Source organism: Ips typographus, linkage group LG1 (genome assembly GCF_016097725.1).
Source record: "Ips typographus isolate SLU linkage group LG1, UJ_Ityp_2.0, whole genome shotgun sequence".
Taxonomy (NCBI): Eukaryota; Metazoa; Arthropoda; class Insecta; order Coleoptera; family Curculionidae; genus Ips; species Ips typographus.
The window spans coordinates 2,447,399-2,462,201 of record NC_138422.1 but is presented as its reverse complement, the minus strand read 5'-3'; the positions used below and the strand labels follow the sequence as shown (position 1 = coordinate 2,462,201).

Below are 14,803 nucleotides of genomic sequence, written 5' to 3'. Positions count from 1 at the left end.
TTAAAGAGATTGAAATGAAACGATGTTGTAATTATAGCTTGGCTACCAACAAGTTTCACCTATATTCAGGCAATTTACTACATACATCAAATTTATAAGTGATTGCAATAATATAATCTTGAAATTTTCTTATTTTTACATCAAACGAAACGCCGTTCTAGATCGAGGCGTTCATCAAATATAATATACTCCATAATTAGTTTAAATATAAGAATACAGTTCTTAACGTTTAATAGACATGTCATAAAATATATATAATATACTTTATAATATGATTTAATAAAACTAAAAACTTCGTCAAAGTTTTTCTACTATCACATTTTTTGTTTTTTTGGAACTCTCCAAGATTCTAGCTAAACAATGCGCGAGCGCGCCAAAACCCACCTAACTTTACCATTAAATTAACTTGAGCTTTGAAATCTGAGTATTTGCATCATACCCTTGGCGGTTGCTGCTTAAATTCAGGTAACTTCACAACGTACGTTTCGATTAGACTACACATAAAAATAACTTTACTAACTACGGCTTGATTATAATAAACATACTTCATTTAAAATTTAAAACGTACCTGGCGGGACGGCCCCTTTTGTATGTACAAAGGGCGGGGCCTCCTTTTAGGTTTGGTACTTTGTGTCATATATATAAAATTTCTAATCTCCTTGACTAACTGTGCAGCGGCGCAGATTTTCCTTCAGTGAGGAAAAACGCAAAAAAACTTACAAAGTAAACTTACACGCAAAAAAAAAAAGAAAGACTTGTAAAATTGGGTTGTTAAATCGGTTTTTCAGTTAAGCAAGTAAGTTAGAAATAGCTAGAAAGTACTGAATTTGTTGTGAAAAGTGAGAGTGAAGGTAAGTTTACATCAACCTAGAATACTTTAAACTGTACTTTTTACAAGAAGCTTGTTAACAAAAATACACCAAATGACCAATTACGCCATAGAAGTTCACAAAAATTTCTGAGGTACAGAAGAGAAGGAAAGATAGAAAGGAAAGTAACAAAATAATAATTACCAATATGATTGCTAACATCCGAAATGGATAGGTGTACCTAACTTAAAGAAGAAGAAAATATAGTAAGAAAATAATATAAGAATGAGGAACGGTTAGAATAGTTAAAAGAGATAGTGAAAACCATTACCATTAATTTCAGTACTCTCTTCAGCAATTGTTTGAGCTGCTCTATAATCAGTTGTGAACAGACTTTTAAATCTTAATAATTATAACACGTGGCAATTCTATGAACTCTTCTGCACCGCATGGTTGTTTAACTTAATCCGACCTTTTGCCTGAAAAAACCGACTTTTACAAATTAACCCTCTTTAAGTACTTTAATTGGTAAGAAATATTAAAGTGCCTATAATAATTAAAACTACTACAATAACGGCTACTTACCAGCTACGACATACTTAAATAAAATAATGTGACTTAGTTACCCAGCATGATTATTTTCCTATAAATTGGTACATGTTTTCGATTATTTTATGGTTTAATATTTAAGAAAAAGTGCCTTAAAAATGCGGCAAAAGTTATCAAGTCTACTTTCAGACTTCCTTGTTTTTGTTTTGTTAGTTTGGCAAGGACTTAATCGTTGAAAGTTAAGTAAGATATGACTTTGGGTACGGATATGAGTTTGATGTGTGGTCCTATAAGTTTGCGTTGTCGCCGAAAAAACATTTGTACTCGCATTTTTCTTGGATGTAGTGCCTTGTAGATCAAATTTTCGAAAAATATGGAGGCGATAATGGACTTTTATCGGCTAGTCGCGAAAATGGAAAAATAACAGCTGCACTCTTTTACCCTGTTTCGATACGTCAACAACCGTTTTATCGAGCTCCGCGCAGTCGTTAAAATATACATTAGGCGCTTTAAACTTTGACACACGATAATATTTTATATAGAGCGCTTTTATATGTATACAATATAATATATTATGTTTATTAAAATTGACCTATCTAAAAAAAAACGACTATACTTTTATATTAATATAAAATTCTACTAACATTGGAATGGTCTTTTTATAATAGTAATTATAACCTAGATTAAGTATACAACCTGGAATGTTTTGGCAAAAATACCACACGCACACACATACCCACACAATTCAAAAAATATAAGTTCTTTTGAAGAGAGGGGGGGGGGGGAAGAAATGAGGGGATAAGGGGGCTAGCTAAGGACGCAATGGCAAATTCAGTCAGCTTTTTTAGACCCGACTCATCACAAAAAGCTTGTACGCGAAATTGACACGTTTCTCGCTTTGTGAAGGAAAACGCTCATCTTATCTTTAAGAAAAATGAGCGAGGTAATGATGGTGGTACTTGGCGAGTACCAACCGACGTTTCGGACGCCTTCATGGATTAGGGTTTGCGACGACACCCAACTAGTTTACCATGGCGTCGTCCGGGAATGTTTCCAGGTTCTCTTGGAACATACTATTGTTGTTGGTTTCCTCGGCGGGTTCTACGTCTATGTTACTATCGCTTTCGGCGTCTTGGAACCTGAAAACGATTACTTTCAGGTAATTAAACTATTATAATTGAATTAGTTTTTAAAAACAACTAACAGTAAGACTAATTCCTTTTAAAATAAGGGAGTTACATTCAAAGTATTTTAACTATATGTTTCTGGAGTTAGGTAGGTTAGTGTTCTAATTCAAAGAAATACGGTTTGTTTTTTCTTATTACGTTAGCAAATTTGAGTTATTTTCTGATGTAGGTATTATGAAGTCCTGAAATATTATACATTTATCCTGGAATACTCCAAACCAAAAAAAATTTTTTTGTCAAATGATCAATGATTGCCTTGTTAGAAAACATGCATTTGTAATTTCAGAATTTTCAAAAACTTGTTTGCTATTTGGAATTTAGGCTAAAATTGCTTACGACATTTACAAGACTCTGGAAAATTTTCAGTACAGTTCAAGTCAATTTATCCCTTATATACCACGTAACAATGATTAACACTTTTTATTTATTATGTCAATTATGTTATTAATAACGGTTAGTTATCGAATTTTTTTGACCAATTAGTGCTCCCGGAGTATAGTTTTTATTGCCCCCTCGATGGACCATATAATTAACCGGTTTTATGGCCAATAAAACGACCATTCGGGCGCTGATACCCGAATAAAACTAATCACTTGATAGTGTATCTATCGCCTTATTTTGTCTTAAGTTATCAGGTTTAGGGTTTATAACCTTTTACAACCATCTAAAAGTCCAGTTTACTTACGTGTAATGTTTCTCCTCGCCCCTCATTTCGCATATGACGTTCGTCAGGGCCATAATGTAATTTTTCGCTAATGTGAGAGTCTCGATTTTGGACAGTTTTCGTTCCATTTTTATGTGCGGAATCACTTCTCTCAGTTGCTGAAACAAATACGACGAAATTAAACAACAATTTAGAGAATTCCAGGACACGTCACTGTCCTTTTCAAACAACACCAGATCCTTAAGTGTTTAGTACAATTTGCATTCTATTTAAATGATACTCAAATATTTAGATAATAAATAAGTTGATTGGAAGTGTGTTGATGAAACACTCTAAACCAGCCTGATATACGACTACGAATCTGTTTTTGTGTTTGATTTCATTTTTTTGTCACTCGAATATTTTTCAGGTGGTCCTTCCATGTGCAAAAAATTTGGTCCTTATTCAAGCTATTCGCGATAAAACCTTAAGTAGCTTACGTCGAGGGCCCTTTTCCCTCTTAACTACGTCACAGTATCAAAACTTTTCGACTTTTTATCGGTGTTGTTTTTCTCTTAAAATGTACGAATATTTACACTAAATATGGTAACAACAGTAGTGGTAAAACTAAAACTGGTACAGGAAACTGATTCAATGCACTGGATTAATTACATAATTTTGTAATTGGCCTATTGGCACTAAATTTGTAAACAAATGTTCACAGAAACTGAATTAAACACACTTATCGCATATAAACTATCAAAATAGATGGAAATGTTGTTTTAGTCACAAAATTAATTTTTTAAGAAAACTTTTGACTTTTACTTGGACTTTTTTTAGGTTTTCTATCTTTGACTCGCGCATGCATTTATCAATGTTTCTCTGTCAGTTACATGGTTTTCCTATGGTTGGTTTTACATTTACCACACCTGTATATACCCGCATTATAAATCACCTTGTATACCAATGTTTAACCTTAATCAATGTGTGTAATTACTGAGTAATACTCTGTCAAAATTCTGTTTGATTTCGTTGCTAGTAATTTTAAACCAACAAAATATCAATGGACGTGGATTGTTTCTATCTCTATTAAATGATTTTCACCAGCGGAAACATTGAAAATTGAAATAATGACGTGGTAAATCTCAGTAATAATCCATTTCCTACACGGCCTATTATTACACATTTTCATTGAATACATTTTGTGATAATTTATAGTCTTTGCTATGGATTCTATTAGAGTAGTGATTCAATAAAATTTCTTTTCTCTACCGGAAAAGTAAAGTAAAATTTATATTAAAATGACAGGAAAATTTACCAATTTGACCAATTTATGGGTCTAAAATCTCTTAATTCTTGCATATTTTGACATTAGTCACAGATATCACGTGGTTTTTGGAGGATAATTTAGCTAGGCAGTCACGTGACCACTATCAAAATAAGTATCACAAATCTCAGAAACGTGTTTTGCAGCGAATAATAGAAAACTATTCTAAACCCTGATTTTTGCAACTTTTGGGCACAGTTTAACAGTCAGGAACACAATTGCTTGTCAGTGAGAAAATTACAGTTTCAAGTAAATTTTTGAAATCCTAGTAAAGTAAAATATTTACTTTATTGCTAATTTACCCATCACTAGTGTTTTATATTTATGGAAATTTGAAGTGTGACAATTTTTCTTTTGTGAGTGTTACTCACCTCAAATGCGTCATTCAGCGAGTGCATCCTCATTCTTTCTCTCTCGTTACTTTCCAGTCTTCGTAAGTTTCTCTCTCTCGCGCTGATGCAGGTTTTCCGCCTGCGGTAGGGCGCCGTCGTGCTAGACGCGCTTCCACTGGATACGCTGCCTGAAAAAAACCACAAAATTCCATTCGATTACGCTTTTAATTGACTTCGATTCACCTGAAATCGGTCCGGAATTAATTAAAATCGAGCAAGATTTTACAACACAACGAAATGCTAATGCACCCCAATAAAGACCGGTTTCGATAAATGAAAGTATTTTAATTATTCCCCCGGTATTATGAATTATTTTATACGGCCAGAGAGTGCATGTCGGTAACTATTATTATACAATTATTATTGTTAATATTACCCGTGTAATTATGGTGTGGAAAGTTGCGTAATTAGTGTACAAGTATCCAGTACAAGTTTTTTACGGTTTACTTTGTTGTAATTCAGTGCAAATACGTGCAATAAACAACGCTACGTGATTTACATTGTGCATGTATCACAGTAGAAAAGGGGGGCAAAGGGCTGAATAAATGAAATTAACTATCAGCCAGGCAATTTCACGTTCTGTTGATTGTAGTTGATTGATTACTGACTATTGTAATAGTGATTTACGTACAGAGGGCTGAAAGAGGCACATTAGAAAGTTTCCACTTAAAGCTTGTGATCTGGTTTTAATAGTGCTCATGGGTTGCAAATTTTAAAGTTTGTTTATGAAGTACATAACCACAAATCATATAACTTTACCTTAGAAAAACAGATTGCGTTTACGTCAGTCAAAATAATGGAGGAATTTCTGGCAGATTTTTGTTTTTTAAAACGAGGTTTACATGATGCTCTTTTAGTGGTCCACAGGTGCGTAAATCACAGCACTGTCCCAAGTTTGTGATTGGTCAAGAAAAAGCAGCAAGCTGAAAGCTGCTTTTCTTGACCAATCCCAAACTACCACATGCGTGGACTAACCATAATAAAGCTCTTATAGTAAAGTTTTTCGATTTTTCTCTTCCCTTCTTCAAAAAATGTTGCAGAAGAACTCTGGAAAAGATAATTGCAAAAAATTCTAGTTTCAAGAAACAACATTTTTTTGGAAAATCAAGGCATTTAAGAAATCTGGAAATCACAAACTGGAAATTGATAGTTGTAACGAGTTACTCATTTATTTCCGTTGTGGTTGGAAAAGTAGAATTTCGCACAATTTTCAACTAGTTGAACTAAGTTATGTAGGGTGATGAAAAGAGGGTTTCAAGAGCTACAAACTGATATATTGAATCACCCTGTAACCGCCAAAATAACCGAGTTATGAACTGTTCAATAGGAAACTGTTAAATACAAATTTCAAGTCAGTTCACACTGTCTTTACTATTAAATTACTTAGTTATTTTACATTTTTACTACAGACATGTTATAGGGTGATGAAAAGAGGGTTTCAAGGGTTACAAACTGATACATTGAATCACACTGTAACTGTCAAAATAACTGAGTTATGAACTGTTCAATAGGAAACTGTTAAATACAGATTTTAAGTTAGTTTACACTGTCGTTACTATTAAATTACTTAGTTATTTGACATTTTTACTGTAGACATTATAGGGTGGTGAAAACAGAGTTTCAAGGGATACGAATTGACATAATATTAAATCACCCTGTAACTGTCAAAATTTGGCAGATTTAGGTATACACCACAAATTCGTGATATGTAAGTGTCGTGATCTCGAAAACGGTCAGAGATACATAGTTAGATATAATATAACTAGAAACAACATAGATAGAGTTTTTGATGTAAGAATCTGTATTACCTACTAATAATCTTAAAATGATTTTTATTATGACTGTAGCATTACCTTTGTCTACTGGAAGTATTTTTAGGTTATTGCCTTTTTTGAGAGTTTATAATGCTTGTTGTTCCGGTTTAGGATTGTTTTTTAATTTTGTGTTTCTAAGATAAGTTTAGATTGTATTTTAAATTTTTGTTGGTGTTTTTCCGGTAAATTTTGAGTTGTCTCTTCAATGGCAGAAATAACTAATAATAATGGAACAGCTTTGTTGTGGCACGCTATTCCGACCAGGTCAAACAACGGGAACAACAGAATAGTGAAGTCATTTTTTCGCTAAAACTGCAAAATTTGTCTTTTTGTACCTTGAAGCTCAATTTATAAACTAATGCGAGCATGTGTGTCGCGGGAATGAATTTCCAAGCGGGAAAAATTCCAATTTAAATATCTTGCAGCCGCCTAATCAAATTCTTTGGACCTCCTTTTGCCAATAAAAGGTTCGGCGTCCCGTGTAATTCTGCCTACTGATAGACAAGCGATTCAATTATTGCCCTTGTTTCTATCGTAATCCGATTTCAAATCCAATTTGGCCTGCCAGAAGAGCTCTAAGCTCTTATGATTCTTATTCGGAACTTTCGTTGGATGCAATAAAAAAAAACTCGCGAAGATAATTAATAATTATTCTTTCGATGATCTTTATTTCGGTTTTACTGATTGGTCGCTATTATATTATTTTCTCTTTCGTATTATATCCGGATAAGGGTCCATCTGTTGATCATTAAAATTATTAAGCTTCACACGTCATGATTAACTCATAAAATAGTCTTGTGGATTTTGCCATTTTTGATTAAAACGGAAGTGGTAGTGATGAAAGAGGATGTGATTAGCAACTTTAACAAAATTTTTCTACTTGTGTGCAGAATTTTATACTTATGAATTCTATTTTTAATCTTAAAAAACTCACGTCACTTTTAGGATCCGTTTTGACATTAAAAGGAGTCACGTAACTTCAGTTGAACTAACACATCAGTTTAAACTTTGAAACGGTCAAGTGACCATTCAAATAATAATTTGACATTTAAAACGGTCACGTAATCTTTACGATTCCGTTTTGATGTTAAAATAAAGGCACGTGACCTTTAAAATTAAATTTGATGATTGAAAATAGACACGTGACCGTTTTCTCCTTAAAGTCTGTCGCGTGTGACTAAAAAACATTAGTTTCAACTTGGAAACGGTTATGTGACCATTTTGTGAAAAACGGTCACCCATCAAATGACATTTTGAGATTTAAAAGTCTCACGTGAATTAAAAAAGAAAAACTCCAAAAACTGCTTTTTTTTTTAAACTAACTCTATTTCGACTGAAAAACAGGGTTACGTCATCATTTTTAATGTAATTTAGTTAAGATGTGACATTTCTTGTTTTCTCCTGTACTGTTTCAATATTTCTACATCCTCATGAGGCCTAAAATGAAAAATATTACATAAGTATATACAGTGTGTCCAGGATAAGGAGGGCCACTATGGGGATCTTGAAAAAAGTTAGAAATACAGACATTTAGAAAACATCAACTTTGTATTGAAGAGAAAACTTTAAGTTTTCTAAAAGTTTTTTCTTGTCTTATTTTTAAGTTTAAATTAATAATAACCATCTAAATAACCTGAACAATTTATAGGCATAGGCAATTTTTAATTAAAAAAAAAAATAAGAAATATTTTTCAGATCCGTAATAGGGCATTTCTTTATTAAGGTCAAAAAACAGAATGAAACGCATTTAAACCATAAAGTGTCATACATCATTGAACTCGCAATAAAGTGGGCTTTCAGAATTTAACATTAAAAGTGGTTCCGCAAAGACGAAACGTCGGAATGAAACACTGATAACGTCACTTTAAACAACTTTAAAAGTTGCTGTGGAGAAGTGTTATTAGTTTTGGTCAAAGTCCAGCATCACAAAATATAAAATCCAAAAATTCACTTTTTTTAAATATCTCAAAAACCAAATCAAATTTAGACGTTTTCTAAATGTCGTTTTATTAAAGCCATGATTGCGAAACTTTTTACCCATTTAACCAAATGTGTATTCCTAACCGGTTCCAAGTTCCTTATAGTGGCCCTCATTTTCCTGGACACACTGTATTTGTAGTAAATTTGTGTTTTTCCTCATCTTTAAAAAATTACGTTGGACTTTTAATTTTTGCGTGAATGCTCCCCAATTATTCCTATTTTTAAATAAGAAATTATCAATTTTTTTCCTAGCTTTTGTAGAAAGCATCACACTTGACTGCGGAAACGTTTTGCTTTCTGCACTTTTTGAGAACCGGTATAGAGTCTTTGGAGAAAGGCAAATTAGAAACAACAATTCAATTTCTTAGAATATTTTAGGTATTAGTTTTTTTTTAATCTTGAAATCGAGAGATCAGTCATTCAAGTCATTGAACGAATCACAGCTGCATTTTTTAATTTGCAAAGTCTTGGATATTTTAAAAATGATAATTTTATCAGCATTTTAGTTGGTTTGGGACACAATTAAGTGGATATGTAAAGCTTACCTCCATGTTTCCGTCGTTTTTTGCCTGTCGTTTCGTCGCTACTCGACTCTGTGAGATCGTCCCTTCCATTTAAATTGTTATGTTTGAGTTCCATGTCAACTTCGACTTCGACGTCCTCTTCTTCGTCTTGCCAGGGCGCTGTCATTTCCAATGATCGCATTCTAGTGTGCCACTACTGCAATAAAAATAAATAAATTTATTTACTCTGTTTAAAATTTGGATAATATGTAAATGTTTTGCATGTGCATTATCGCGTCGTCCAAGTTTCCTAATCAGGGCGATAAGTGATAATAATTTTAACAAAAATAATTCAAGACACGACATATTAACACATAAATTCTCTCGCAGGAAATTCGGTTTCTTGATAGGCTATCGCAAGTACAAACAAATACTGCTTAAGTGTTGTGTACTGACATTTATCAACAAATTAATTACACAGTAACAAATAATTTGTTTAATCACTGTTTATGTTATAAATTAATTCAAAATTACACCAAGAAGTCTCTAGTATTTTTAGCAACTTACACAGTGCGAGTAAAACAAGTATAAGTGTATAATAACATAAACTATATCTATGTTACATTGTTACATGTTGTGTGTGTGTGTGTGTTTACATTTTTTGTTTTTACAGTCAAAAATTTTGAATTAGTTAAACATGACACCAGGAGAGTGCGGAAAGTGGTACTTTCCCAAATGCGAGACTGCAGTTAAACGGCGGGAAAGGCGCTTTCCGCATGTGTTGGTACAACATTTTTCCTACGAGTATCAATTTTCATTAAATTGAACGAAAATTACTAAAATAAAAGCTTCTGTTTGCAAAAGATGATTAAAAGTGTATCATTAATTGAGAAATCAAATAAACAGTTATAATTTTTTGTTTTAAATGTTTTTTTTTTGAAAAATAAAATGAGTGCGGAATAGTAACTTTTCCTCACTAGGGCGGTAAAGTTACTTTTGCGCACTCATTTTTTCTTCGCTTTAATATCTCATCAAAAAGGTTGGTGCACATGGGTATTTTTGCTCTACACATATAAACTTCAAAATTGCAGGTTTATTATACATTTATTGTAAATCAATCTTGCAATGCGGAATAGTAACTTTACCGCACTCAATGTGGTAAACTAACTGCACGAGTGTGAAAAAGTACTTCTTTTTGCACTCAAATGAGGGCGGAAAAGTGCACTTTACCGCATTCGAGTAGGAAAACCCTATTTCCCGGCTAGATAGGAAAAAACTATAGTATGTACAGGTAGATTTTTGAGCAAAAATTGTATTTCAAATACTTGAGATATCACAAAAAAAAATTATGTCATTTAAAACTTTGAGGTTGGGGTGCATGAGGCTTAGCCAAAGTAGGCATAACCAAAATTGTATGTAGAGTCTTGATATTGAAAATTTGTAAATAGACATCTTATTGTATAATAATAGAAGGTAAGCAAACATCTTTCTCAGCGCAAAAAAGTCATACTTTTCGCACTGAACTACATAAATGACTATTTTCGAAAAATCTGATTAGATCAAGATCCGGTGAAATCTTAAACAACACAAAGGAACCGATCTCCAGTCACTTTTTTTAATTGGATTAACTGGCATAATCGTCTCTCGTTCACGACGCAGCGGTTTATGTGAAAGTGATTATGTGCATAACTTCTCGGGTCGCACGACTGTTACAGAATATCTTTCACTTGGAAAGTAATAGTTTAGATCGAAATGCGAAAAGTGACCTCCGGGCGGACTTAATGAACGGGCCCGGCCTGTCTTCCATCCAATTGAAACTCGGATCCGGCATCCGGTTACGTTTCGCAAACCAAAACGTGTTGTGTATGTGTATACGAGAGCCTCTACTTTGCATATTCATTTCGATCTGTGTGGGATTAGGTAAATCTGAGATTGGAACCACAATGGATGTTCTAACTAAATTCTGTTCATATTGTTATATGGTTTTTTGTTTTTATTTATGAAGCCTGGGATTTTCCAAGTTATTTTAAGTACCATGAGTATGATTCAGACTTGATCTTCTTTTATATTCCATTCTTAGATGCTAACCTAAATTTTATTTTTCATAGATTGAATATACGCTTGTAAATTGGCACTCGTCTTGAAACCAAACTGAATAAAGTTGTGTTCAATATAATTGAAAAAAATATATTGGATTCATCCTTGGACTATCCATGGTATTGGATTAATTTTTATACTCTTGGCAACACCGTTTCCTAAAAGTTATTAACCACGAATTGATATCTTAAAGTCAGTATTTTGGTTTTATACATATTTATCTGTGTTTAGTAATCTCTAAAACAAATTTTTTCCTTTGTGTGGAACTCTCTTTTTGTCTCTTCTCTGTTACCTTATTCCTATATTGACTCCGTAAAACCGGTATTTCAAGCTTTTTCAAAACTTTTTTAGTTTCTAAAATCATACAGGGTTTTTCAATGAAAAGTAGCCACCCTGAATATCTTCCAAAATAATTTCTCTGTTAAAAAATGCTAAGACACGTCAACAAAGATTGCAAGGGGGACATCTTTTTACGTAGGATTTGAATTTCTGCCATCAGCCCCTTTGCCGCCATAGCCACCCCCACTAAGTTTTCAAATGGCACCATACCCTCTGTGACACATCGTTGGAAAGGGTATTTCATAAGGAATTAATTGCACTATTTTATTTGTACATTTGCTTTGAATTGAGACCAAAAAAAAATAAAAACATTTTTTTGTTATTTTGGTCAAACTGCTGATAACACTACCGAATACCTGTTTTCCATTCCATGTTTTTGCCTCAGTCGGTCAACTTGTAAGTTCGTTTTGAAGGAACATTGTCAATATGGTTTACACGACTGCCGAAAGAATAGAAATTGTACGTTTTCAATCCATCCAGATAAATTAATTGGTCATCAGTATGTCTTAAAGTTGATGCAAAAATTCATGGAAACTGGTTCAGTGACAAACAAAAACATCAACCTAAAAGACAAATTATTAATGAACGAAGTTGCTGTTTTGGGACACGTTGCAATGGATAATAATCAGTCTTTAAATCAAATTTCCCATGACAAGCAGTCTATGGAGAATTTTAAAAAAACACAATTTTCATCCATACAAGGTAAAATTGGTTCAGGAATTAAACGAAGATGACTATGATAGAAGACTACAATTTTGTGAAATTATGTCTACCAATCTGACAAACAACGTGAACTTGTTGTACAATATTTGCTTCAGTGATGAGTGTATGTTTTTTTTTGAATGGAGAAGTGAACAGGCATAACTGTAGGTATTGGTCAGACACGAATCCACATTGGTTTAGGGAAACCCATACACAATATCCAGAAAAACTTAATGTTTGGGCAGGTATTTTAGGAGACCACATCGTTGGTCCGTTTTTGATTGACGGTAATTTGAATTGCGCTACTTATCTTGAGCTTCTTGACATCACTGTTGATCCGACCATAACAGAGCTACTAGAAAATGATTAAAATTTATTTGAAAATCAACTAATTTTCCAACAAGACGGTGCACCTCCACACTATTCACTTCCCGTTCGAGAATATCTGAACAATCGACTTCCTGGAAGATGGATTGGTAGACGTGGTCCCATGGAATGGCCTGCGAGATCACCCGACCTCACTCCGTTGGACTTTTTTCTATGGGGGCATTTAAAATCTAAAGTCTATGCAACACAGCCGGCCAATATTGCAGACCTTAGGCAGAGAATAATACATGAATGCCGACAACTGACACCGCAAGTCCTCACAAATGTTCGCGAACTCTTCCAAAGTCGCTTGTATTTTGAGCCATTAATTAAATGATAACCGCTATTTGCTATTATTTCTGCAGTTAACAAAAAATAAACACAAAACGTATTTTTTATTTTTTTTGGTCTCAATTCAAAGCAAATAAAATAGTGCAATTAATTTCTTATGAAATACCCTTTCCAACGATGTGCCACACAGGGTATGGTGCCGTTTGAAAACTTAGTGGGGGTGGCTATGGCGGCAAAGAGGCTGATGGCAGAAATTCAAATCCTACGTAAAAAGATGTCCCCCTTGCAATCTTTGTTGACGTGTCTTAGCATTTTTTAACAGATAAATTATTTTGAAAGATATTCAAAGTGGCTACTTTTCATTGAAAAACCCTGTATATTATTCTGTAACCAATTGGAACAGATGGTGCTTAAAAAAACTTTTCTAGGCAAAATCAATTGTTGGCCACCCACCTAACCAGTGGTTAACCAACAATATCTTATGCTCCTTTACTGGGCTCATTAAAAACAAGTTAAATAGAGCCAGTTGGTCAGTAACTGTAAAAAACATATTTTTTTCTGTCCCATAGTTTATCAGGTGGTTTTCTCAACAAAAAAAACTGTCTAACCCTGTCTTTGAGTGATTTTGACAAATTTGCGATCAATTGTGCTTTTTAATTGCTTGAATCCTACCTATTTTATTGATACAATCTCTACAATAACCACAAGTCGCTCTGGACCTGAACTGAATCATTAATAACATAATTTCAGCCATTGGAATGTGATCTTTTGATATTTGGTTCGTGTATTAGCATATTCAAATCAGTCTAACAAAGCACAGCGTCAACTCGTAACTTCCCTACGGTGAAAAGTCTCACACATCAGCGTTGTCCATGTCTAAAATCGCGTTTGATTGACTAAACCTTTTTCTACAACAAAACAAAATTAATACGCTAGAAAACGGCGTGAAGCAATCGGTGTGAAATAACAAAAGGGTCCGGTGCATTTTCCGACAATTCGACTGTCGCTCGATACGCTTATTAAAATGATTTTCCGCTGCTGCAAAGCTAATAACAGAACGAAACAGGAATCACGCCGTAAAAGTCCTTCTGACACCGCTTTTCGGTTTATCTCTTTTGCGAATTTGCACGGTAAATTTAATGAATTTTTACCACCCACTACTAAAATGGCACCAACAGCAAAGAGAGAGACACGAAACCGTATCGTTAACACAATTCAAATTAAACTTGTGGTGGCGTTTTTTCTAAAAGAAAACTAATTTCCATTTCATTACGAAGAGTCAAAAGGTGGCGTCGCTAACCGAACAACTCATAAATATTTTAACACTTTAGAATTAGCTTGTGATTTTTCCGCAGCTGTTTTTGTTAAGTTTTCAATATTCATCAAGACAAAGTTTTTTCTTGCCGAAACTTTGTTCGAGCGAAAACGGAAAAATGCGAAATCTGAACCAGATTTACTCGCACATTTTAAAAGGTATTAGACCTGTAATTATTTAAAAATGAGGTGTTTATTTTTAAGGAAATGCCTTGGATCGTCTATTTCTACTTTTAATTACGCCTTTTTGAAGCTAATTTTTATTTACACATGGTGACCCAAAAGTTTATAATTTTGTTTTATTCGGTTCTTTCTAAAATTTAATTAGTTTTGTATGTGACGTGTCCTACGCATGGTTATTTGTAACAATTTTCCAGAAAATGACGTGTTAAATAAACTGCTCTTTAGGGCATTTATCATTTTGAGGCATTATCTGAATATTTCAAAATGTCTATTAGAATTTAGCGAAATAAAGGTTCTTTCAAGGAAA

The 14,803-nt window shown here is 33.5% G+C and overlaps 1 protein-coding gene across 5 annotated transcripts in view; it reads right to left on the bottom strand.

The window, feature by feature from the left end:
• Nucleotides 1–25: 25 nt before the first annotated feature.
• LOC145737813 (uncharacterized) overlaps nucleotides 26–14,803 on the bottom strand; it is an 80,929-nt gene continuing 66,151 nt past the window's right edge. For all 5 annotated transcript variants that reach the window (XM_081992671.1, XM_081992653.1, XM_081992646.1 and 2 more), the window contains exons 2-5: nucleotides 9,247–9,421; nucleotides 4,887–5,035; nucleotides 3,231–3,367; nucleotides 26–2,497 (exon numbers count right to left, since the gene is read on the bottom strand). In XM_081992671.1, the coding sequence (XP_081848797.1) occupies nucleotides 2,380–2,497; nucleotides 3,231–3,367; nucleotides 4,887–5,035; nucleotides 9,247–9,406 (564 nt within the window). In that variant the 5' untranslated portion in view covers nucleotides 9,407–9,421 and the 3' untranslated portion in view covers nucleotides 26–2,379. The remainder of the gene's footprint in view (nucleotides 2,498–3,230; nucleotides 3,368–4,886; nucleotides 5,036–9,246; nucleotides 9,422–14,803) is intronic.